The 27,446-nt window shown below is 42.8% G+C and overlaps 1 protein-coding gene across 3 annotated transcripts; it reads right to left on the bottom strand.

Annotated features, from left to right (window-relative positions):
- Positions 1–519: 519 nt before the first annotated feature.
- fxr1 (fragile X mental retardation, autosomal homolog 1) lies at positions 520–27,167 on the bottom strand. 3 transcript variants are annotated; one of them, XM_042338995.1, is made up of 17 exons: positions 27,077–27,167; positions 20,451–20,503; positions 19,864–19,957; positions 15,639–15,710; positions 14,759–14,907; positions 14,525–14,618; positions 14,023–14,139; positions 13,388–13,558; positions 11,593–11,671; positions 10,585–10,694; positions 10,064–10,150; positions 9,204–9,402; positions 8,004–8,213; positions 7,247–7,447; positions 6,729–6,821; positions 3,652–3,749; positions 520–1,733 (listed from the first exon to the last, which is right to left on the bottom strand). In XM_042338995.1, exons 1-17 carry the CDS (start codon positions 27,125–27,127, stop codon positions 1,545–1,547), a joined length of 2,067 nt encoding a protein of 688 aa, XP_042194929.1. In that variant the 5' UTR covers positions 27,128–27,167; the 3' UTR covers positions 520–1,544. The 3 variants fall into 3 exon arrangements, with proteins under 3 accessions (XP_042194929.1, XP_042194930.1, XP_042194931.1); XM_042338996.1 differs by having other exon boundaries at positions 9,228–9,402; XM_042338997.1 differs by lacking the exon at positions 6,729–6,821.
- Between the last annotated feature and the right edge of the window lie 279 nt (positions 27,168–27,446).

The raw sequence follows: 27,446 nt of genomic DNA, 5'->3' as shown, positions 1-27,446 counted from the left end.
TAAATCCCTTCACACCCTGGCACCTCCCTACTCATCTCCCTATCCTCCGACCGCTGCTTCCGACCTTCTAGTTGCCCCTCGTCCCCTCCGCTCCACCATCAGCAGCCATGCATCCCGAAGCTTTGGAACTCTCCACCTCAATCCCTTGGTCTTGCTCACTCCTTCCCATTTTTCAGATCATGCCTGATGACCTTCCTCTTCAACCGGTCACCTCCTCCCTCGGCTCAGCTTCAGGCTCCACCACTGTTAAGAGCGCCGATATACTACCCCAGGGAAGGGCGCTGTACGAATGCAAGTTGTTGCTGTTTGTTTAGGGAAGTTTGCAATGCACAAAAGGCTGCAGCACTTGGGTACAGAAAACAGTCACTACACAGTAATTACTGTAAAGCGCTTTGAAATGATTCGAGGCTTTGTAAAATAAAAATGGTCCCAATTCTCCAAACACCTGAAAATCTAGCAATATCTGAAAAATGAAATGGTTGGTTACCAATACTGTAGGAAACACACTCTGCCTGCGGGTTTTATGTCAGAAGATGGAAGATCAAACTTTATTTATCAACTAACTGCATACAAAACATATTGCACATCAACCAACCAAAAACTGAAAATAAAAAATACTCTAAAGGACTCAACCAATTACATGGAAAATGGTTTCTCTGGAACTTGATCTTACAGTAGTTGGATTATTTTGGCAATGACATCTACAACCGGTTTAGTGTAACATCCAAAGCATTGCTTGATTTTTAAATACTGTACAGTTATTAATAAATAAACCAAACAAAGCTCCTTATTTTGTGTGTGTGTGAAACAGTCACTGCCAATGACATCCATCCCCCATGTCCCTGCAGATGTACAGATAGATAGATGCACGCGAGTTAAGTTTTCTCCAGTGGTCTGCAAGTTTTATCGTACATACAGCATTTTAAAAAAAACCTACACAGATTTAGTAAAATTGACCAGTATCCAGACCAGTGTCACCTAGCATTCCCTAATGTTAAATTTACAATTCAGTGCAAAAACATTTTTTTTTTCTTTTTTTTTCGAAACTGCATTTTCTATCGTTTTTTTTTCTCTCTCTCTCTCCCTCTCTCTCTCGGACGAAGGAAAAGTGGTTGCATATCAGGAGAAACACAACAAGAGAAAGCAGCTAATGCTTTTTAATGCCATAACATACATTACGGTAAATAGGTCAGTGATCTCCATCTCCAGAATATTCTGAAAATTTAACTTTTTTTTATACTTTTCAAAAACATTTCCTACAACCAGCCAGCTCTTTATCTTTTTGTAATTCTGCATCTACTGTCTGAAGGCACAACATCTGATAATGTATCGAGAACTTAAAACTAGGTGAAAAACCAATTTGTACAAGTGTTTTTTTTTTGTTCAAGAACCAACCCTCCCCGTCTCCATTCCAATACGGAGGAACTAGGAAAAAAAGAGTGCACTGTAAAGTCTAGCAGACCTTATTCTATCTTTGGCAAGCTTTTACAAGCACTATTAGAAAAATGTGATTTATGCAGAACTGGACAAGGATTGGGCAATGTTTAAGAAACGCCGTTCACCACAACTTGTTGCTGCTGCTGCTGCTGCTGCGTTCCGTTTCCTTGGTGCTTTCTCTGTTGGTTTCTTTCCTTGGAATCCTTGCATGTTGGAGCCTCGTCCCCAGAGGCGTTGCCTGTCCCGTTCATTGTCTTGTCAGCGGGAGCCAGCTCGTCAATCACGTCCTCTTGTACCTGTCGGGTTGAAGAAGTCGGAACAAAATGCTAAATTATAGCCAAAGTTGAGTGACGCAAATGGGGGGGGGGGGGGGATTTTAATTTGTGAATGGCTTGGCCTTCCTTCCCTGGCACCCCCCTTCTCTCACTCTCTGTCGGAGGAGCTTCCCCAATGTGAGCGCACTTTTGAATGGAAAGTTAGCTCTTAACATGGCCTGTGCCCAAGTGACCGTTCTTCATGTGCGAGTCTCGACATAGTTAGTGTGGCGAGTCTTTCACTGTGGAGGGAGACAATGGAATGGACAGCCAAAACGAGTCCAATCCAGACTCTTTCCACCAGGGGCCACCGAGTTGGAACACAGGAACAGGCGGAGGCCATTCCGCCCACTGAGCCTGTTCCACAAATAGCGCTCAAGAAAGGAAACCATTGCTGATTTTCTTCCTCAGTAATGCAGTGGTTGGTAGACAAGCTAACTCAGCACAAACTGGGGATGGAACCAGAGAACTTGCAGGTCAGGTCAGTACAACTCACTTTCACTTAAGTTATAATACTCCTTGCATTTTATATAGCGCCTTATCACATCTTTGCGACGTCTCAAAGTGCTTCACAGAATACTGTAAAAAGCGGCAGCCAATCGCGCAGAGCAATGTCCTACAAACAGTCATGGATTAAAGTTCCTCACTATCAACTGAGCTTCAGAGGGAGGGAGAGAGAATGTAATTGAGAAGGTCAAGGTTATTTCTGCACAAAGCTAAGCAGAAAAAAAGTGTACACAAACCTCAATGTCAAGGAAAATCTCAAAAAAGTCTGCTTTACATCACACATATAATCCTCCAAACTCCTTAGATCTGTATAGCGCCTTTCACTTCGGGAGGACGTCCCAAGGCGCTGGACAGTGTAGTGTTTCAGACCTGAGCTGGGGTCGGGGGGGAGTGACCGATGGCCTGGTCGAAGAGGAGGGTTTTGAGGCGGGACTTGAAGGAGGCTAAGGAGGGGGCAAGGCGGAGTGATTGGGGGATGGAATTCCAGAGGTTGGGGGCAGAGTGGCTGAAGGGTCTCCCGCCAATGGTGGGACGGATGGGTTGGGGGACGTGGAGCAGCCAGAGCCGGCTGAGCGGAGGGAATGGGCGGGTTGATAGGGGGTTAGGAGGTCGCAGAGGTAGGGTGGGGAGAGGCCATGGAGAGCTTTGTAGGTGAGGGCCAGGATCTTGAACTGGATCCTCTGAAGGATAGGGAGCCAATGGAGTCGGACGAGAGTGGGGAAGATGGGGTCACGGAGTTTGGTGCGGGAGAGGACACGGGCTGCAGAGGTCTGGATTATCTGCAGCCTGTGGAGGGACTAGTTGGGAAGGCCGACAAGCAGGACGTTTGCACAGTCGAGCCTGAAGGTGATATACACACACACGCATATATATATATATATATATATACACACACACACACATACAGACTGTGAAGCGCTTTGAGACATCTCACCGATGTAATTCGGCGCTATATTAAAATGCAGGTATTATTATTATTATTACTGGGAACGGCTCTTTTAGAAAACAGAATAAATGTATTAATGATCTACCCAAAAACATCACATCTTTTACTGCAATGTTCAGCCGGCGTTTTGTAATCCCGAAAATGTAATCTGAGTTCTGTTCACTCTACATCCAGCGCCTTGGGATGACCTCCCGACGTGGAGGGTGCTGTACAAATAATAATTTGTTGTGCTATCCGATACAGATTTACGTACCCCCAAAGTAAGACAGGTGGAGTACGTCGACAGTGTACAATAGAATTTAGGTTCAGGAAAAGCAGGCTGTATTGGGCAGGGTAGAAGTCCAGGCCAAGGCTTTTTTTATTCACACACTCACGTACACACACACACACATACACACATGTGCGTGCACACGCATGAATCTGAATTGATAGGTGTGGCTTTCTTACCGAGATGGTTGCTTTTTTGCTCGCTGTGAGAGTCTCCGCGGGCTGCACTCTCTGTCGGCTCTGAGATTCGGCGCGAGAGATATAATCAGCCACGGTTACTGTAAACCAGAAAAAAAAATGGTTGGAAGTCTCTTTTTGTTAAATATACACAGAGGTAACCATTTTAAGAGGGATTCTCAACCCGTTTCTCTTTCTTGGAATCAAACAATAATCTGCAAATCCTCATCATTGTGTGCATCACAAGACAAAAGAAGCTTCAACGATTTTGGTGGTTAAATCAATTGTGGTTACAGTGCTCACTCTATCCACATGCCACTCAAACATGCAGAGGCTGATATCCCCCACCCCCGCTCCCTCCATTCCTGCTGAATTACACAAGGCAAAGGTTACAAATATCTCACAAGATCACAACCTCAAACATTAATTTGCTAGGAATGCAGTTCAAATCCAGCATGGGTGTTCACTCATGAATCAGTGGCCAACCCTCCAAGTACCTTTACCCCAACCTACATACCTTTGGGCAAAATGTCCTGTCGACAAATGCTGCTAAACTGAGACACAGTCACATAGGAAGACACGTAAAAGTCTCCTGTGTAACTATTTGCAGCAAAGTACATGGATTATCTGTGCCTCTTGAACTATTCCACCATATATCGTGCCTTCATGGAAGGGAGGGGTGGGGGGGGGGGGGGAGAAGAGAAGGAAGCTGGAATCCTAGGAACGTTTCAGGCTAGGATAATGTTTCCGAATCTAAAATGGGAGTTTTCCAGGACGAGTGGATTCTCTGGATTACAAAGTCCAGACTCAGTGGGAGTTTGTCATCAGCTCACCACGAGATTTCACGACTGCTAGGTAAGGGAAATGAAGAGAAACAGTTTCACTCCTCATGTTTCACTCCTCCCTCCCACACGAAGCAGGCTTTTTATTTTTTTACATGTAAGAGCAGGAGTAGGCCATTCAGCCCTTCGAGCCTGCCCCGCCATTCAATCGTGGCTGATCTTCTAATCTAACTCCAGCTAATAACCTGACCCTGCCTTATCCCCATATCCCTTTTGCAATAAGAAATCTATCTATCTCAGTCTTGAATATGTTCAAGGACTGAGCGTCAACAGCCCTTTGGGGTAGTGAGTTCCATACATTCACCTCCCTTTGAGTGAAGAAGTTCTTCCTCAACTCAGTGCGAAAGGGCTGACCTCTGATTTTAAGGTTGTGACCCCCGGTTTTAGTTTCTCCAACCAGGGGAAACAATCTCCCACTATCTACTCTATCATACCCTTTGATGATCTTATAGGCTTCTATAAGATCCCCTCTAATTCTAGAGAATATAGGCCCAAATTGATCAGCCTATCCTCGTAACTCATCCCCTTCATCCCGGCACTAACCTAGTAAATCTACGCTGCACCCCCTCCAAGGCAAGTATGTCCTTCCTTAAATGAGGAGACCAAAACTGGACACAGTATTCCAAGTGTGGTCTCACCAGGACCCTATACAGTTGCAGCAAAATTTCCCTACTCTTATACTCTAATCCTTTCATAATGACATACCATTTGCCTTCCTAATTGCTGCTGCACCTGCAGACTAACTTTCTGTGATTGGTGTACAAGGACACCCAAGTCCCTCTGGACGCTAACACATTCTAATCTCTCCCCTTCAAAAAAATAACCCGCTCTACTGTTTTTTCTACCGAGGTGGATGACTTCGCACTTCCCTACATTATACTTCATCTGCCACCTACCTGCCCAATCACCTCACCTACCTATGTCTCGCTGCATTTTTTTAATGTCGTCCTCTGTGTTGACACTTCCTCCTAGTTTTGTGTCATCTGCGAATTTAGATATATTAGCTTCGATGTTATTATCATTGATGTAGATGGTAAATAGCTGAGGCCCAAGGACTGATCCTTGTGGTAATCCACTAGTCACATCCCGCCAATCCGAAAAGGACCCGTTTATCCCTACTCTGTTTCCTACCCGTTAACCATTCCCCAATCCACGTTAATATGCTCCCCCCAATTCCATGGGCCCTTATCTTTTGGACTAACCTTTTATGCGGCACCTTATTGAATGCCTTCTGGAAGTCCAAATAGACCACATAAAGCCTTCACTATCTCATAAGTTCCCTCTTTTAAAACCCTGGGATGCAAGCCATCCGGACCATGGGATTTGTCACTTTTTCCCTCGCACCAATTCTCTACTAATGAACATTTCCCTAAGTTGCTCCCTGTCCTTATCCCTTTGGTGCATCTCTATTGGCTTCTTTCCATGTTGTTTGACTCCGTGTAACACAATGAAGTGTGGAGTTAACTGGGAAGGGTCCTGATCAGCACAAGGCATTACCAGCAATGATAACAATGGTGTAAGCTGAAACGCTGTCAAGTTCAATATCTCACAGCACGGAAAACCACCAAACCCTCTTTGCCGTGTGCAGAAACTGTGAAAGAAACGGCTGATCACAGCGGAAAATAAAGTGGTTTAGAATAAGGTGTATGACACAGTAAAGAAAACGCTCACTGACTTAAGGAAAATTACAAGGGGTAAAAGAGAAGGGGATGGAATTATTAGCGAGCTCCAGCGAGGAAACTAGTACCAAATAATACAAGATGAAAAGACCAAGGAACGGGATCAGACTGAATTTGCACCAGCACAGACCCAATGGGCTGAATAGCCTCCTGCTGCTCTGTGAAGGTTCTGCGATTAATATAGGGAAGCAGACATAGGGCAAACTAACAGCAAACACAGGGACTACCTGCTTAGAAATTGCAACCACTTTCTTGTGCTAACAACTATTAACATGAATTTGCTTTAAATTTTTCTCCCCTCTCTCGCACCCATGATATTCAGAGTGAAAAGTGTCACTCTTTAATTCAAGATAACCCTGCTTTATTGGGGGGGGGAGGGAGGTTGTTACGATATCAAAGCAGGTTTACACTCACAAGCAGCAAACACATTAAGGCTGAGTTGTTCAGAGCGTGGAGCAGTGACACACACAGACACCCAACCAGTCAAACACCGGAACACTCCTGCATGCTATGCTGTCTGTGGCAGGCACAGTTCAGGTGTGCTGTGAGCACCGGTTACCTGGCTGCCTGTCCATGCTCGGGGAGCCCTCGATCTGACCACGCAAGCGTCGCCGGCGGCTGCGATTGCGTCGCTGCGGTTTCCTCTCATCATCTGCAAACGCAAAGTGTCATGGAGGCTTTCTCTGTGAGGTTCGGCTTTGAGAACTGAAACCCCAAGCGCGCGGCGTGGGCTCAAGAAACAGTTGAAAGGCAGGGAGGGAGATTGGGCACATGGCAAAGGGGATTTGGGGGTAGAAAGCTCCAGAAAGCAAGGCACAATCTTACCCATACAGCATCTTTTACGGCTGGAGGACATTTCAAAGCGTTTTCCCCGTAAAGTGTCATGACTGCATTTTGTACGCAAGCGCAACCGACAATCTACGCACAGCAACATCCCACAAACAGCCAGGAAGTGACTGACTAATTTCATCTGGGGGAATTGTTGGCCAGGACACACAGCTGAAAGCCTGACCACCCACCAGCCTTGTGCAATCTTACCAAAAAAAAAAAGTGAGGAAATTCAGTAGAGGTTCATACCTAAACCGTTCTCGGTGACAGAAGCGCTGTCAGATTCAGTCATTCCGTCGATCATGGTGGCATCATCATCTGTCCTACGTCGGCGTGACCTCCTGCGGCGACTGGAGCTGCCGTGAGATTCGCTAGCGTCAGTGTCCGCTGTCTGATCGGTCTCGGTGTTGTCCAGCAAGCTATAGGGATTGCTGTCTGGATCCTTGAGCACTGAGGGTGGGGCAGAGGGAGAGAGAGAGAGAAGGGATCGCAAACTGAATCAATTAAGGCAGTCGATAACATTGATGAATGGAGTGGCAATATTTCCCCGAGATTTTCTTTAGCCTCTCGTTCCTCTCAGTGTGACAGCGCTCTGTTCTGTAGTCAGTCAGTGTGTGTGACAGGCGTTCTCTCTGTACAGTCACGGTCACTGCGTGGTGATAGACGTTCTGTATAGGCAGTCAGTGTGTGTGTGATAGATGTTCTGTACAGTCAGTGTCTTGGAACGTCCTCCCGACGTGAAAGGCGTTATACAAATGTAATCTTATTGTTGTACAGTCAGTCAGTGTGGGTGTCAAGACATCAGACATCAAGACATTGGGATCATGTCCTGAGCTTTGCCTCAAGAGCATTGCAAGCAACTGCACATCACACAACAACCAGCTGCTGATCCAGTTCAACAGGTAGACATGTGGCCACATGTGCACACGCATGTATGTGTATGTTAGAGGGGGGAGGAGGGAGGGAGGGAGAGGGAGAGAGGATTGCGGAGCCGAACTCTCATTACCTGAGCTGATTGAGGAGCTGCCCCCTCGCGGTGCTCCCCGGCCTCGGTTGCTCTGTCCCCCCCCTCGTCCTCTCCCGCCCCCGGGCCGCCGCCGGCTGTCACGCTGAGACCTGGTGTCCCGATCGTCCTCCGCGGCAAGCGACCAATCGCTCAACTCGTCCCTTCGCTCCGATTCCGTCTCCGACGCGTTGGACAGTTCTGAATTTGTTCCTGTGTTGACAAGAAATACAAGGGCATTTGGGATAAATTAGTCAAGTAGTTTAAAGACCTCTATACTCTGTACTAGAGCACCCCCCACTCCCGAACCATTCTATGACTATGGCAGACCACAAACCACACTCCCAAGCCTGTTACTAGAAAGCAGAGCGCAAATAACCTATTCCTTTACGCAAGACAATAACACTGGCACTTGACACTGTGCCTATAACATCAAAATGTCTCAAAGAGTTTCAACAAGCAGCGTTCACGTGCAAGATCGTTATTTTCATGTTAAGCGCGATTGTTAACAAATTGCAGGACTCAAAAAAGGCGAGTGGAGATATTAATAATAATCCTTGCAGTTTATGTAGCCCCTTATCATGTCTTCGAGATGTCTCAAAGCTCTTCACAGAATATATTAAGTGAATAGACTGTATATTTTGTGGGCGAAACGCAGCAGCCAATTCCGCAAAGCAGGGTCCCACAATCATTATGACTACATTTTAAAAAAAGGAAAAGCAAAAGCCCACTACATCACCAGGCAAATGGATTTATATTAATGGTATTAGGATTTTTACACGGATTTGGAGTAAGCTTTCCCGCACGTTCCATTGAACATGGGGGCCAGACTGATGAAGGTATTGAGGAATTGGAGTTGAGGTACAGATCAACCATGATCCAATAGAATGTCAGAACAGGCTTGTGGGGCTGAATGGCCTCCTCCTGTTCCTATGAAGAGCTGGAGTCAGTCATCTGGAAACGGATTCAATAACAACTTTCAAAAGAGAATTAGATAGGTACTTGGAAAGGAAAAATTTGCAGGGATGTGGAGAAAGAGCGGGGGAGTGGGACTGATTGGGTAGCTCTTCCAAAGGGCTGGCACAGGCACGATGGGCCGAATGGCCTCCTTCTGAGCTGTAATATTCTAGGATTCTATGAACTAGAAAATGACGGAAGGTTAGAGCGAGTGCCAGTAGGACAGGGAGGTGGGGCAGGCCTCACCGTAACCAGATGTATAATTCGGACCTCTGCGCCCTCGGCCACGGTAGGACCGGCTGGCGTGCAGGGAGGAAGCTGTGCTCTCGTCTGTCATGTAGCCCTTGTCCTTCTCTGGGCGGCCGGACGCAGGTCTGAATCCCATCCCAATCTGCCTCAGCTGCTCGTCAATCTGCAGCCTCTCCATTCTCAACTGCTCCACTTCCTGAGAGAGGGAGAACACCACAAGCACGCTCAGAAAGAACCCGACAACCTTCTAAAAAGAAGTTCCAATTTTATTTATTTATTTTTAAAAACTTGTCCAATTATTTTCTCCTCATATTCATCTGCCTCTTGTCCCTAGCCTCTTCAGGTTTGGTTTGCATTGGGCTAACCCCACTTCCCCTACCAAGGAGGATAGTCACTAGTTGGTCAGCATGTTTGGTAACAGAATGTTGGAATTGAGCCAGTCCTATGTGGCGGTTTCGACAGTTCAGTTCCCGAGCCGGGGGGGGCACAGTATTACAGGGCATTGCTGATGACAGCACAGTCCAGTCTGGCTCATTGGCAGGACTTGGAAGGGCAGAATAGTCACTGGGGCGGGGAATCCTCCCACTCAGTTCCTGATCACTCTGCATGCCAAAGCCGGTGGTTAGGGTGGTCCTAACTCGACAAGCAGCAGGTAAGCTTGACAGAGCGTGATATCAATGGCAAGCTATGTGGTTTTTGCTTGCTGGACTCCAGCAGTTACCCCAACGCGAGCACTCTTGCACTGGGCTTCTAGCCACACATTAACCTGATTTCCAGGATGGGCTGAAAGGTAGTAGAGGGGAGGGGAAAGGAGAGGAAGCACTATTAACCCATTCCAACCACACCTGCAAACATACCTTCAGGTAAGAGATGTGGTACTCCAACAGGACTTGGACATTTCCGATGCTTTCCTTTGTTCCAACAAACGTGAAAGGGACCATCCCCTGAAAGAGAAAAAATAATCTTTTAGAAACTTTCTAAACCAATGTTACCAACTATAGACAAAATGTACTGAGAAATAATACCTAGGAACGCAAAGCGTATATACATCACTTGTATGTCACTGTTATAGAAATATCTGTCCAGATCACTAAATGAATTTAAAAAGCCGATCTTATCCGAAGGGTATGGATTTATCTTTTCACCAAGTCTTTACACTGTCACACAAAATCCTCTCTCGGGAGCAATGGCTTATGTAGCTGTTAGTTTAATCAGCGCAGAAACGGGAAATCTGATTGTGAGTGTGATCAAAGTGCAGAGCAAAATACCCCATCACTCAGTGAATTCCTTTACAATTTAAAACCTGTATTTCGTGCAGTGAAAAAGGAGAGTGGTCTAACCACTACGCTACAGGACTCCACGCACAGGAGCACATTACCTCTTCTCTCGGTTGCTTGCTATCATTGTCGCCTTCAATCCTCACTCTGACGACGCCAGACTTATCCACAATCTCTTGAATAACTTTCCCATTTTTGCCAATAACCTTTCCTGTGACAAGAAAGTGGTCAGCAATTTCAATCTGCAGTGAACTATTTTGAACATAAACCCATTCTTTCTGTTTTTAAATGATCTAAAAGGCAAAGAAATTAACAGGTTGTGCCGACGGTAGTTATATACTGCTCGATAAATCATGAATGAGGAACTGACGTCTCTATCCATGAAAAGAAATTAAGGATCTCTGGAACTGGGATTAAATAAAGCCTCTTTTGTCTGGTCTGTAAGAACCCTTTGTGGTATTAGATTGGCCCGTCTAAACCCAATTCTAGATGTCTTGAGGGGCACCGTCTACATTTCCCAATGCTAACACCTCTCACCTACAAGACAATAAAATTCATTGCAATGCTTTAGAGAGTTCTGCACAATGTGTCTGCTCCGCAGCACTCTCAAACTTATTCCACATACAGGGTACCCCATCATAACATGCCTGAGGCATTGGACACAGATGATCTGATTATAACAGGGTTATCCTGTCGTAAGTGATCAATCATCAATAGCTCCCATCACAATATCAAGAGATTGAGGGAAAGGATCTGAAAAATGTACATCATTTATAAAACAGGGACAATATTCATTGCATTATGAACAGAATTAAAGACACGTCACATCAACAATCCTTCTCAATAACCGTGTATGTACTCATTCATTTAAATAATCGAGACTCAGGATTAAAACATTATACAAATTTAAATCTGTTATACTGTCCCCCTCCTTCAGGCTCAAATGAATTGTTGTTGAGGGGATTGTCCTTTTGATAACACAACATGAGCGTAGTTGCCACCATATGAGTTCATCACTTAAGCTATTTTCAATCTAAAAAAATCTAAATTGTAGTTCTTAGATAAGATATTTACTGTAAATCAAAACTCTATTTGCACACAATACTTACCGACTAAATCCCTGGGCACTTGCACTGAATCCTCCACAAACTCCAGGTAATTTCTAGCCTTTTGGACTGCCTCTTCAGACTGAAAAAAATCACAGATCATCCAAGTTAGTCATGCGCTCCAGGTTACCAAGTCTTCTTTTTACTTCTGTACACACAAATCATTTCACCTACAAATATACAGTTAATTCACTTTCAGTATATTCTTGTGAAGAGCTTTGAGATGTGTAGAAAATCAAATGCAAAGATTATTATTATTATTATTAAATCACAATCAAAGTGAACCTCCAAATACAGCAGCTTGCATTGATGTAGCACCACTCATGCAAGGTAGCGCCTCAGCACATTCGACAGTGGCAAAGCACAAAATATAGCCCTTTCCAAAACAAATGCACTGTTTATTGACGTAATGTTTGATCTTTCATATGTTTTAGGGCATGTGAATGTCAAGCAGCCACATTCTTTAGATCCTCCTCTAACACGCAGGTGCAATTTAATTGTGTAATTGGAAAATTCCAACAAGTTGCCCTTTTTTCAAATCTCCTATTGGCAAAAGATTAGACAACAGTAGCCAAAACGTGTGAATGATTAATGATTGTATGGCGAAATCCACTGAGGATCTCTTGAGCTCCTAGCTGCGCTACAGGTAGTGCTTGAAGCCCACCGAATGGCCATTAGGACATGCTCACAAAGATAAACTCAGAGCTTCCAAACAAAACAAAAAAATTGGGTCACTCACTCCATGGCTGTTTGTGGGACATTGGTGTGCACAATTGTGCTGCTAAGTTTAGCAACGAATACACAGTCATTCCATTTCACAGAAAATCCTGTGAAGTGCTTTGAGATGTTGATCCGATGTGATAAGGCGTTATACCAAAAGCAAGGCTTATTATTATAGCTGCTGTAATGTGATCACCATGAAAACAAATTCAGCCAATTTTAGTGTCACATCGCAGGCTTTGACAACAAACAGCCAAGCCGTGTCCACAGATGTAAACTCAGCTCCATCAACCACATCAGCTGGCAGCTCTTTGATATCACCTCCTGGAGGAGTGGAGCCGCTTCAATAATTGCTCGACCGTACAGAATATTTCCCCACTTTGCTTTATGTACTTTAGTTTGTATGTTGGCATCCTCAGTAAGGAGACCTTGGATCACATAGCCATGGAATTTCTTTTTAAAATCAACTGGCTCCTGGGTTTCAAGGCAGTTGCTCCAGCAACTCAGCTACAAGTTTCCAATTTCACTGAATGTCACTGAAAACAGCAACTGGTCAAAATGGTGCCAATAAGCCATGAAACAACAAGCTCCAAGTTACTCTGTGCAGGTCAACATCTCCTTAGTTTACAATCAAACCCAGATGAATTTGTGCTGAGCACCCTTGCAGGTGGGAAAAAGAATATACAAGGTAGGAGGGAGTTTCTGAATTCACTTGGAACATTACTAAGTACAGACGTAAACACTTGTTGTTCCTTACTGGGCCGAGACGTTGCACAATGCTTCACAGGATATACTGTAAAGTGGAGATTGTAAATTTCGGGTGAAACGCAGCATGTCCAACAAACCAACCATCCCCAGCGCTGCATTGGGAGCATCAGCTTAGACTACAACTGAGCAGTCGAAGCTGTGATTCCAAGCCCCAACAAGGGGGTTGAACCCAACAACCATCTGACTCAGAGGCAAAGAGTGCTACCACTGTGCCAGGCTGACATACCGCACCATGGAGAAGGTATTTATAAACAGTTCTCTGTGTTACAAATCCAAAGACTGTTCACCCCTTCCCTCAAGTAAAATGTACCTCTCCATAAATTCTGAATGTGCCAGTTACTTCGTCGAGTTCAATTGCTGTGACCCCAGAAACCTTTCTGGCTTGCTGGATATTGGAGCCATGGGTTCCGATCGCTAGTCCCATCAGATCCTCGCGGACTGTGAATTCCTCTTGGAACGCTGCTGCTAGCTGCTTGGTGCTCTGAAAGTTCAAATAAATAATAATGATGTTCCTTGCATTTGATACTGCGCCTTACATGTTGGGAGAAAGCTTGAAAGCACTTCACAGGATACACTGTGAAGTGAAGCGACCGTGTGTTGTGAGGGTAAAACTCCTAGCGAATTCAGAAGGAGCACCAATATTGGCTGGTTTACCAGCAGGGCAGTCACCAAACAATGAATGCAACACAACCTATTCAATTATTACAATAATAAACAGAATAATCCTTGCATTTGATATACTTTTAACATAGCGTTGAGATGCCTCAAAGCAACTCACAGAATATACTGTAAAGTGGAGTACTGTGTATTTTTAGGGCAAAACAATGCTGAGCAGGTGGATACTTATTCAAACTGCACCTTTGCCAGTTACTAATCTGATCCACGCTGCTTTGGGAAGCCAACATGCAGAGCAAGACCTTAATTACGGCCCGTTTTAGTATTTACCTCTAAATGCTTTGTGGCCTCCTCATTCCTGGACACGAGCATCAGCTTTGTTCGGATGCTACGCAAGTGCATGTCACTCAGAATGCTAACTCTCTTCACCGTGGCTTCTTTGGTAGACTAGGTTCAAAGAAAAATCATTTTAAACACTTAATCCGCAATTACAAATAATTTACAGGATGGAAACAAGCCACTTTACCCAGCAGTCTGTGCCAGTGTTTACAATAATAATCTGTGCATTTGATATAGTGCTTTATCACGATTCAGAGACGTCTTAAAGGGTTCACAGAATACACTGTAAAGTGAATTGACTGTGTATTTTGTGGGCGAAACGCAGCAGCCAATGGCGCACATCAGTGTCCCATAAACATACTCCACACATGTCTCCACCCATTTTTTGTTAACCTCCTCCCCTCTCATGTGAAGGTCTAACTTTCTCTTGAATGCATCTATACTATTGGAGCACTTAGAAAGAATTCAATGTGAAAATCACTTCAGGACTTACCAGAGCCACCAATTGACCACTTTCAGGGCTATAAAAAATGCAGTCTGCTTCAGTTGCCTTCTTGAAATCCTTGTGGATGTTTTCATTTGCACAACTGGAGAAACAAGGAGGAAAAAATTTAGTCCCAGACATTGCTAGCTATATGTAATTGTTTCAGAATACTGCACATGGCACTGAATGCACAGCATACAATTGGTAGAGACAGAGAGGAATGGGGCACGCATCTCCACTTACGCTTCTTTTAAATCATCAGGGACTTCGACGGTACACTTGAAGAAAGTATTCTTTGTGATCGTCTTGTTTGGGTTCACAGGTCGTAGCCGTTCAAAGGTAACAATCTCATTGTACGTTGCGTCACAGGCAGCATATTCGATCACGTAAAACTGGGCAAATAGATACAACAGCTTGAAATCCTGGCACTCCTTTTAGAACACAAACTGACTGACTCTTTCAATGTAACAGCTACAACATTAGTTTCCTCCGGCTAATTTCATAAACCTCTTTTGCTGGCTACACTTTCACACAGAACTAAGCCACTGACACCAAACATAATAATAATGCCTGCATTTAATATAGCGCCTTATGACGTCTTCGAGACGTGCTTCACAGAATATACTTTAGAGTGAATTGACTGTATATTTTGTGGGTGAAACGTGGGTAGCCAATTCTGAGTGCACCACAAACAGTCATGGATTGAGTGACCAAATAATTATTAGTATTAATATTTTTTGTAGCGATTACCCACAGAAAAGCGATCCACCAATCGACTAACAACCGGGTTCCTACTTACTGCTAGGACAACAGAGACGTGTGGAGTAAGGAAACTTGTCCCAATGTTTCGCGCTACCAGGGATTTAAAACCAGTTCCTCTTGCTTGCGAGGCAAATGATCTAACCACTAAGCTACAGAACTCCACAACATACTTTTAGTGCACTTTGTGACAAAATAGGCTTTACGCTGATTAATTCAAAACACTGATGTAAAATATTTTAATTTCTAGAGAAGATGTCCTGAAGCAAAATAACTGAATAGAAATTTAGCAATTCCACATTATCGGTTTACACTGCAAGGATTTAGCTCAAAACATTTTGAAAGCCCTCTTTTAAAAACTTACTTCTCCTTTCATCATCCGAACCTTGGCAAGCCACCACCCACAGGGCTCTTGCTCATTTGCTCTGGAGTAAACCTATTTTGGGGGGGGGGTGAGAGAGAAAAGCAAAATCAACTTTCAAGGAATAAGGGATCATACAACCATATTACATTCGGTCAAGAGAATACACACGCACACACACTCACTGCAAATACCCCTCTCACATCTTCGTGAGTGGGACATGTCTGTTTTCTGAGCACTCTACAAACAGACTGTAGCTCGGGTTATTAAAAAAAAGCTTTGAACAAACAATTATTTGGTTTCAGTGAAATGTAAATTAGGGAGAGAATAACTAGCCTGATCAATCAATAAAATTAAATATAGAAGTAAACATAAATCCACAACACGCCAAGATCAAGGCGCGAGCAGCAGTTCATTCATTTTCTTTGTAGGAAGACAACATTTTGAGGCAATCATTTCCACTTACCAATATTAGTCACTAATTGCTTTGAGTCTTCACTGGATATTAATGGTAATGCTAGCATGGCAACACCATTAGATTTCATAATGGGAAGCTCGTTTCTTATATATGTTATACATTATATTATAATAACATAATATGATATATTATATTATAGAGAGTTGTTAAAATGTGGAATGCTTTGCACAAATGGCTGTCAAAGCAGGTTTCAAAATAGCAATAGTAAAAAGAAATAGAATGAATACTTGAAGCAAATACAACAACAACAAAATTACATTTATAGATCACCTTTCACGTCGGGCGGATAACTAAATATACTCAGATATGGGGAAACGAGCAGGGGGATGGGATTAGATAGATCTAGCAGAGGAGCTAGCGTCAGTGCAGACATGATCTGAGTCTTTCTGTATCATAAATAATCTATGAATGACTTGTTAGTTGGAGATGGGAAAATAATAATAATAATTGCATCGTTCATGTTGGGAAGACATCTCAAAGTGCTTTACGGGATATACTATAAAGTTTAGTAACCGTGTTTTGTAGGCACAGACAATAATAATCTTTGCATTTGATATAGGATCTGAAACGCTGTACTCTGCCCAGCGCCTTGGGACATCCTCCTGACGCGAAAGGCACTATACAAATGTAATCTTGTTGTTGTTGTTCCTTATCACGTTTGCGAAACATCTCTCAGCGCTTCACAGAATATACTGTAAAGTGATATGACTGTATTTTGCAGGCGAAACACGGCAGCCAAAACACAGATCATATGCCTTTTACCCGTTCAAAAGCCAATGGCAAACAGACAGAGGTTGCTAGGCAGATACTCTATATGAAGGAACACTTCCCGAACATTAGCTTGCAATCTGCACATGAAGATGCACAAAAGAGTTAAGACATTTGTAACCTGAATGTTTTTCCTTTCAGATTTTGATTCCCATCATTTCCAATGTTAAAATCGGATGTTCCTTCAACAACCACGCTGTCATCAAAATAACTACTATATCATGGACAACACATCTGTCAAATGGGGACATTTTCAATGCCGTTTCATTATGAAAATGGGTTCTTTCCAAATTTTCATATGTCACATTCTCACTGCACTCCCAGTGCAATCAGTTGGGGGCCTCGCTGCTCACATCAGAGTACAAAAAAAGCTACTTCCCATCACTGACACTGGCTGAAAAACAAAAAGCACTCCAATTGACAAAAGATTGCTACAATTTGCCCAATTTAAACCATAGGGGAGGCAGCCAAATAGAGCCGGAATGGAGTAATGCATTTGAAATTCCACGCTAACAACTGATCCCAAAGACAGGTTAGAATGCGTCTCCCAACCTTCTCCAGTCCGCAATGAAATGTGTGTCACACAATGGATACCCCATGCTGAATTAAGCCATTACACCCTTCTGCGTCACAACATCAATATTGGCACAAATCTGTTTCAGCAATTTCCACCACCTAATTGGACAATTCGCATACTCAAATTACAACCAAGCTTGCCTTTTGTGTTCCGAAAGAAACTTTTTTTTAGTATTATATGTATTATGTATTAACAAAAAAAATCATAAAATTTACAGCACAGGAGGAGGCCATTCAGCCCACTACGTCTCTGAAAGAGCTACCCACTTCACTACAATTCCCTTGCCCTTTCCCACACAATCTTAAACATCGCGATCAGGTCATCTCTCTCTCAACCTCCTTTGTTGCAGCGAAAACAGGCCACTATTTCTCTTAAATAAAACCTCTCATCCCTAGTCTCATCCATGTAACTCTCCTCTGTACTCAGTACTCTCTTCAAGGCCTTAATCTTTCCTACTAAAATATGATCTCCAGAACTGGATAGAATCCTCCAACTACAGCCCAAGTGTGATTTTTATATCTAATACATTCAACTTCAAACTCTCCTGAGCTATGTCATGTTGCTCTATGCTACAGGCAAGGTGAAGGAAGCACTATAGAGCCAGCTATTCAGCATTGATTTTGTTGCTCTCAGTAAAAAACAATCAATGCATCTTGTGGTGGTTAGGACCCAATCAAGTATGATTTTGAGACTTGCATGAGGCAACCTTTCTCCCATTATAATTCAAACAGAAGCAAGTCGTTTCGAGTCAGTTTGGACCCAGCTTATAATAATGCGATAAAATTCCAGGGGTGGAATATTCCAGAGACAGGCATGTATTTAAGAGTATACCAAAGATGCATACTAGGTAGTTGTAAACTGGGCCAATAGAAAAGTGCGGAAATATTTGTGGAGAATTGCGGGGCATTTGCCAAATCTTGCGGGGAATAGTTGGGGATTTGATCGGTGCTATTGAGAGATGCATTTTGTGAAACAATCCGGATTAAAACTATTGGCATACGTTTCTTGAACATGTAGTTATGTTTAAAATACTAAAAATGTTAATGTGAATAAGTACAGCATTTACCATGAATTGGTCACAGGAGTTCAGTTTGCGCCGCAGGCAAAGCCGATATCCTGATCGCACCAACCCACCACTCCATCCACAGTCGCAGAGCCGAGCAAACAGCGCAAGAGTTTGCAGTGACTTCCACGGAAAAAGTGCAGCCGCACTTTTCTATTGGCCTAGGTGTAAGTCATGGGAATTACATCAATGACCCAACGTTGGGCCAAACTGCTCCAGTCCTCAAGATAACACGAGTTTATGGACCAGTCACTATTAGCATTTATCTGCTTATGATCTGTCAGTTATATTGGGAGTTACTCACAGCAACTAGCATTTAATTAGCACCCTTCACCATGTCTCAGAGTGCTTCACAAGGGCGGTGTCCTATGGTGAGCAAGCGAGCGGTAGGTGACCGTAGGCTCATTTACAAATTCTTACAAGTTCCCTTCAAAACTCATCCTAAAAGATATGGTTGGAAATCAAATTGGCACATAGACACCATCTAGTGGCTGTGTGTGAGTTAGGTACTGCATCTTAACATAGATATTTCAGAGATAGAACAGTGCATCATGGCACACCTTCTGTCACAAGTATAACATAAATAACCTGGATTAGCAGATTTAGTGCAGGTCTATTCAATTAACAGTGAAAAACCCATAGTTGCTAATGTTTGGAAACAGACACATCTGGGCCCGCTATCTTCAGGCTCCCATGGCTTGCTGGGAACACCTTCTGCCTGGAAATTGTTCCACCACCAACCTCTTAAGCCATCGCTGGAAAAGCTTTGATGATCATGGATAGACGTGCATTTTATGTACCAGGAGCTCGCTGAGTTGAATCTGGGTGCATGGGAGTTTATTGGTCTCAGCAGGTGAACAGGGTGGCTGAATCGGCCACTGCCTTCCTATGCTATTGGAGGGATTTAGGCTCAGCTATGCTGCTCTCTACAGTTGAGTAGCCAAGGCTCACAACTAAACAATGGCTACTTGGGCAGGGAACCAGAGGGCAGCCAGCAATCATGGAGCCATACACCAGTATGAGGAGGCTGGAGAACAGGGGTACTTACCAATGAAGGAAGGAATAAGAAATAACTGGACACAAAAATGTAAAAACACAAGAGTGGGTGCAAATTCACTAGACCTTCAGGCACAGCAGTCAATCAGGAAAACAAAATAGAAAATTGTGCCACACTCATCTTTAAATGTACATATGGAATGAAAATACCACGACACACATTGTGAACAAATATAGCCTATAGTTGGAGCCTTGTTCAAAGTGTAGCAGGAGGCTCTGGATAAAGACAACACAAGCTTAAAGATGCCACCAGGATGCAACTACAATAAAGTGACTGCCAACTCACCTCAACTTCATCCCCTTCACCAATGTCCTTTTTGTATTCAGGAGGAGGTGGTAATCGCACATCACAGAAGGGAATCTGGCGTCCTGGCTGCCAACTATCAAAAAACATAGTTTTCAATAATATGTACAATACACAATGCATAAAAAACACTGGCGCAATATATTCTGTACTTCCTCAGAATGATTAATTTAATTTTGGGGGTAAAATGCTCAGCAAGGTCTCAGCAAATTAATATTCAGATTCACTAGGAATCTCAATCATACCATAAAGGCTAGAGATAGCTCAGGTTTGTGTCAAACCACTTTCCTTCTTGGCTTAGTTTTGGCCCATTCATTCCCATTATTAGCAGACATTTTACACATCTCCCTCTTTTAAAGTGTCGAAAAGCACAAAATATCATTTGAATAGAGTATTACCCCAACAATCCCCACCCAACAATCAGATAATCTTTATTTCCCCCACCTCAGTATAATCGAAGTTCCACTTCAACGTAGAGTGAAAGAAAAATAAATTCTAGAGACTGTAGTTCGTCTCATTGCAATCAACTTTTTGATATCCTTTAAGCTCTTCATAAACAAAATACTCACTTGTTCTCAAAGGTAATGGCGAGAGAATCTTCGCAGACATCTTTCACAAATGCCTGAAACAAAATAAGTATTTCAAAACAGGAAAAAAATCAATTAAACTGTTTCGATTGTCTAATATTGCCTTGCTTTATCCAATAATTTTTCAAAAGTTTGACATAATTTAGTGATGCCATTGTACACTGATTGCTAACACGATTGTTAAATTCAGTCTCAAAACTCAAACAAGCCTACTTCTGTTTTTCTCAACACCCTTTCCCCCAATGACCACTATTTGGATTTTCCCACCAAAGTTTAGGGGATTTTTCTTTTTTTTTGGTCAACCAGGTATCTGACACATACAGAAACCCATCACTATGCTTAACAGCATCACCAAGTGGAGATTTCCATGCATCCCACCTACACATGGAAATCCCATAGATTGCTGGAATGTGCACTCTCTTCCCTGGAGGGATGCATCGTGCTTACCTATTTATGGAAAGTATTACTCGCAGGTTGGCAAGAGCCAAGGCTTGGGTGATTGTGTGATACAAACTTCATTACAACCCTGAGTCTCAAAATGTTTCACATTGTATAAAATAAATACCAAACCGGGCAGATCCTACTTTTGTTGAATTCTTCTCTGAAACCTAATTTATATAATCTTAAAATGTGTTATCACAACAATATAGTGTATAGTGTACAGTGTTTCATATTAGAAATCTTTTTATTTATCCCATGCTCTAAACCAAAAAACACTGGTGAAACTAACGATTGCTGGAGTGGAGCGCCCAGAGTCTCAGTATCAATATATCAATATATTTTGATGGGTCCAGAACATCAGGACTGTCAGCTTCAGTATTTGTCCTATAACACAACACTTTGACTGTCAGCAACCAAAGACACTTTGGCTTTTAGTTGTTTTGACAGCACTCAAGTAAACAGACAACATTTTTTCACACACCATACATTACAGAGCAACAGTTGAACAACAGGGTAGATCAATACAAATAAACATGGAACAAGGCTCCCTCCAACCTTGTGAAAATATTTGGATACTGTGCACTAAAATTGGTAAGGATCTAACTATTCTTACAATAACAACTTGCATTAATATAGCACCCTTCACTCTGGTAGGGTGAGTCCTCGGAGTGCACATACTCGGAACTATTCTTACAAACTTTTGTCAGCACTTAAGAGCTATGAAATACTAGAGTATAATGGTGGGGACAATCTGAAGTGATGAATCAAGACAAATAAGTGCAAATTGTTTTGTAATATTGCAATTGAAAGGCTTCGTTCTTTCAATTTAGATGGACTCAAATGTCTGCAGAAAAAGACCACTCACAGCCTTCAGCTCATGTACAAAGCCTAATCATCCTCCAATTCTATCCCCATTCAAGAAAACAAACCTCAAGCCCAGCTGCGCTCTAATTCCCTCAGAAGCGAAAACTATTGTAAGAAAAACAAACTACTTGCTTGGTATATTCATTGTGCAAATTCCAAGAGGCATTAGATGGACTTTAATTGACTCTCTCATATGTGGTAAAGGAAACAGCACTTGATCAAACTGTAATGCCTTCAACTCCCCCATCTTCTGGAACAGCATTTCACTCATCAGTGGCACGTCTGATATTGGCCTGTTCGGGTTAAAGTGATGTTTGAAAAGATGCATAACCTTGTAAAGCTTGCTTGGATGACTGCACAACAACAATGCTGCCAGGCCAGCCAGAATTCCACTATATTCCTTTCAAGTGTCATAGAGCTTGGACTTGTGGAGACTCATCCACCTGTGTGCACTATCCAACGAACCACTGGTATGTAAAGCCTTCAATGCGTTCCCATCTTTCAAGATCACAAGAATTTTCTTCTTTCATCGCACATGCATTAGGATACCTTGGACTTGTTATAGGTTTCATCTAGTTAAAGGAAAATCCTATGGTGTATGTGAAAATCCTGCGCTTTACAATCCCCAAAAAGGTATCTAATTCCTCTTGAATTTAGTGATACAATCCATCTGCTTTCGCTGCCTCCCTGGAAAGTCTATTCCACATACAGTTCACTGTTAAAAACACATTCAAGCTCAAGAGTATCTGTTTGTAGTACATTCATTTTCAATGGTGCTATGACAAGATAGGTGTTACAACAGGCTTCAAAGGCAGTAAGGGAGGCAGGGAGCAAGGGAGGGAGGAGCAAGGTGGAGGTTCTTTGGGATGGAGATCCAGAAAGTGGGGACAGAATGCATGAAAACTCACCCACCAACGGTGGGCCTGATTGGGCTAATGACCTGGAATTCACAATGTCACAAATAGTTGCATTCAGGATGTTTTTCCTCTGGGGTAATGGAACAGATGATTTTTAGTTACTGATGGTAGCAAATCAACGTCGGTCAGACTGTTCTAGCACACTAGTTATTGATACAATCTTAAGACACTGGGTTCTTATAAATTTCATAAAATCAACAGGAAGATTAGATATCAGTACACAATTGATCAATATACTGCATTAGGAATTCAAATGTTTCACTCACAAAATACACAGTCACTCCATTTGACAATATATTCTGTGAAGCTCTTTGAGATGTGATAAGGCGCTATATCAATTATTATGTTTATTATCAGTTTTGACCGAGTTGCACTAGAAGGCACCCCTTAGAATCACTAGATTCTTCTTTAAAAGATAGCAAAACAAACTATGCTGAAAGATACAATCCAACAGTTGCCTCTTTAGAAGTACTCAGAAGTGCCTCAAACTTAAGAGCTAAACTCAGTTTAATAATAAATCCCACATCCCCCGCTTTGGAGATGAACGAAGCTCCTTCTCAAACCCACAACATTGTGCATACAGTATTTTACACCCTTCAGTCATGTCCACATATCCAAGAATACCTTTGATTGCTTATATATAAGGAGACCATTCAACCTCTCAAGCCTGTTCTGCCATACTATTAGATCTTGGCTGATCTGTACCTCAACTCCAATTACCCGCCTTTGCTCCATATCCATTGATACCCTTAGCTAACAAACATCTACCCACGTCAGTCTTGAAAATTTGAATGGATCTAGCATCAACAACCTTTTGTAGGAGAGTTCCAGATTTCCACTACCACTGTATGTGAAAATATACTTCCTGATTTCACTCCTAAATGGCTCTAATTTTAAGATTATGCCCCCTTGTTCGGTGTTTTTTTTGTAGATGGGTGAAATTTTATTTTACATACAAAGCGGGGCACAGAGGTCCAGAGAGAACCATTACAAAAGCTGCACAATTCACACACTCGTTTTGACGCACGTAAAGTTTGCAACCATGTATGAAGCACAAAACCTGGCCATTAAATAAAAATTAGGATACAGCCTGCTAAAATTCCAATATAAGAACCCAGATAGAGGCATTCATAAGAATAATAAAAATAATAATACTTGCATTTGATATAGCGCCTTATTATGCCGTTGAGATTCATATCAGAATCCAATAAAAAATATATTTTTGGCACATTTAAATTTGGTAAATTACATTGAAAGCTCGAATCAGCAAGGCTCCAGCAAGTGGAGTCCTGTAGCTCAGTGGTTAGAGCACTCGCTTTGCAAGCGAGAGACCTGAGTTCAATTCCAGGCAGAGGGTGAAACCTTGGGCAAGTTTCCTTACTCCACACAGAGCCTAATAATAATCCCTCCAAAACCCAAAACAATAATAAATTGGTCATTTTCAATTCATGACTGTTTGTGGGACATTGCTGTGCGCAATTGGCTGCAGCGTTCGCCCACAAATATACAGTCAGTTCACTTTACAGTATATTCTGTGAAGCGCTTTGGGACGTCTAGAAGACGTGAAAAGCGCTATATCAAATGCAACGATTATTATTATTACTATTAAGGCATGTTGAAACTGAGATTGACATTCAAGCAGCGGTCATCAGATATTTTCTGAAGTTTCTAAATACACCAGATAGACAGGGACGAACTGGGATTTGTATTTCTCACCTAAAGCAGTGTGGTTATATTGTACTTTGGCTATAAAGTATTGGTACTGTCCAACATTAATCGTGTCAAAAGGTGATGGAAAGCTGGCCTGGTATTGAAGACTGACAAATTGAAAGCAGTTGGTGATCTAGTTCAAGGCAGCTTGAGCTACAATCTAATCCTGAGCATGGAGGCAGTGTTACATAGGAACATAGGAATGTGCAGGACAGAAAAAGACCATTTGCGGTACACTTGGTCAGGCCGAAAGCATTTTTTTCGAATTGAAATAATCCTGGACTACTCCATGTTCATACTCCTCAACTGAATTTATCAGCAACTGAATTTTCTTTTGAATCTGTTGATGTAAACTGTCTCCACGAGTAGTTAATAGCAGATATTCACCACTTTTGTGCAAAGTAATTAAATCTGAGCAGTCTGTTCTCTTCTTTGGTCACCTCCCCCCAGCTCGGCACTGTGCTCTGGGACTCTATCTTGCGTGAGAGGCTATAAGGGCAACTTGTTGTTCTAAGCTCGAATCTTTGTCACCACATTCTATTTTTTTTGTCCATATTAAGCAGATTATTAAGTCTCAGTTTATCTATATCCTTTAAGATCCTGAAAATGTCAGTAAGATCTCCCCTCAAGCATTTCTGGGAACTTGATACTTGTCAAATAAAAACTTTACAGTGATGCACAACATCAGCTGACTGATACTAGGCCCAGAAGAAATCATGTAACGTATTAAGATTAATTTCAAAAAGCAAAAAAATTAATTCTCTGAAAAAGAAATACGTCATCTAATATCTTGCCTCATGAGTTTCCTAAAACAGTTCCTAGAATGAGTCAAGTTAAAGATTTTCACCTGCAGTTCACCTCTGTATGGAATATTCATTTAAAAAATATAAGTTTGCTGCAGAATGAATTCAATAACACAAACCACTTCAAAATCCGGGTGTCCTGCTCTGCTGTACTTAGAAATTTTAATGTACTCATACTATACAAAAAATAATGAATGGGGAAAAAATGAAGGAAGAAAAAGTGCAACGACTAAAAACATTTCCCTTTTGGAATCTTTTTAAAGTTAGTTATATTGATTGTTAAACTTTTCTCCTCCTCTCCCTCCCGCCACCCTCCTCTACATCATTAGTAGGTTTTCACTGTTCAAATCACTCTTTCCAGATACCCGAAGCAATGCAGTAACATTTTTTTTGAGGGATGGGGGTGTAGGAGAAGAAAGAAATCTATATTAATTTCTGATGTTATCCGATCCCTCTTCCCCCAACAAATTCTCACATCCCATCTGTCTCCGGCATATTCAAATTGAAATCAAAAAGACATCATTCCGCAGGGACAGTTAGTATTTGAAAGCTTCGTCAAAAAGATTCCAAATCTGAATCGCTAGAGGGTGGGTGGGAGGTGGGGGTTGGAGGAAAGAAGGGGAGGCTGAAACATCTAAAGGAATTTTAACCAAAAAGATCGTACGAAAATCTCAGTATATGGGCAATCCATTTTGAGTTTGGGTGTCAGAGAAACTTAATCTAAAGGTACAGAAAGCACATGTGTAAAAAAAACCTCCTCCTCCAATGCACTTTTATGGCAGAAAGAAAAGCTCTCGCTGGCAATACCTTGGTCATAAAACCCTTGGTTAAAAATACCCTGAAACCAGACTCCCATGGCGATTTTGTCACCTCCTCCCCCCTTCTCTCTCTCACAAACTTGATAAAGAAACCATGAGTGACAGTCAACAGCCGGCCACAAGCATTCACTCCCAATGACGCCCTTGGAATACTTGCTGGGTGAGATGGAAAAGTTATTTCAAAGCGGATTCCCAACAACTTCCAAAAGAGAAATTAAAACAAAATTGTTTTTCTAATAGAAAAATCCTCCTCGCACAATAATAGCATTCACAACCAACAAAAGACAAGGGGAGAGGATTGGGGGTGGGGAAGGAACGCTTGAGTTCTGGTAATTAAAAAATGATCGCATTAAAAATCCCTATTGATATTTTGATATCAAATGCACACGTTAATTTATTAAGTGATTTAAAACCTCCAGCTGAAATTTTAGAATTTAAATGTAAACTCCTGCTGCTGCAGCTGCTTTTTTTTTTACACACCAACACACACACACAAGACCAAGATAATAAAAAAAATGATTAAGGAGCGTGGCAGAATTATATTCCGAGACGCTCCGGGGAATTAAAGCTAAAAGAGGTTTAAGAGAAAAGGGTGAAAAGGTAAATAACATTAAAGATAAAGGAGCTTTTCTTTTATTAAGACGTAAAACAAACGAGAGAGCCTTAAAATACGTTAATCTTTGGGGGGTGGGAAAAACATATTTGAGACAGAATTATCTAAAGGTACTTTTAAACGCTTGTGCAGAACACGGGGAACTTTTAAGACATATATATATACACACACACACACACACACACACACACAAAAGATACACGTTTATAGCTTAAAAAAAAACAGGGGGTGGCAGCAAAAAAAAAGTGAGGCCTAGCGAGCGGCCCGGGCGCCAGGCCTGGCCTAGGAGTTCCCCCGCCGCCCTGAGGGAGGCTCCACACAACCCCGCCACCCCCCGCCCTCCCTCCCTCCCTCCCTGGGGGGACCGGCTCTCCCCCACATCCCCCCTCACCCGCCTCTCCCCTCCCGCCCGGAGCGCCCGGTCCAAAGCTTTTTCTTTTACCTTATAAAAGGCCCCGTTGGAGCCGCGCACCTCGACCCGCAACTCCTCCATGTTGGAAGCGCAGTGGCGGCTGGGAGGCGTTTCTAGAACTTGTGCCGACGGAGGGAGGGAGGGAGGGAGGGAGCGTGCGTCATCACGTCGGCGGCGCCGTGGGACGGAAGGGGAGGGGCGCCGTCAGCGCGTCGGCCAATGTGGGCGTCGCATCGGGCGGGTTCCCGCCCAATCGGGGGCGTGAAACAGCCCGACGCGGCGTGAAACCGCCCGATTGGGCGGGACCCCGCCCAATTGGGCGGTTTCACGCCGCATCGGGCTGTTTCACGCCCTCGTTGGGCGTTTTTTGGGGATAATAATAATAATCCTTGCATTTGAT

The sequence above is a fragment of the Callorhinchus milii genome, unplaced genomic scaffold (genome assembly GCF_018977255.1).
Source record: "Callorhinchus milii isolate IMCB2004 unplaced genomic scaffold, IMCB_Cmil_1.0 Scaffold11, whole genome shotgun sequence".
Classification (NCBI taxonomy): Eukaryota; Metazoa; Chordata; class Chondrichthyes; order Chimaeriformes; family Callorhinchidae; genus Callorhinchus; species Callorhinchus milii.
This window is presented reverse-complemented; position numbering and strand designations above follow the sequence as displayed.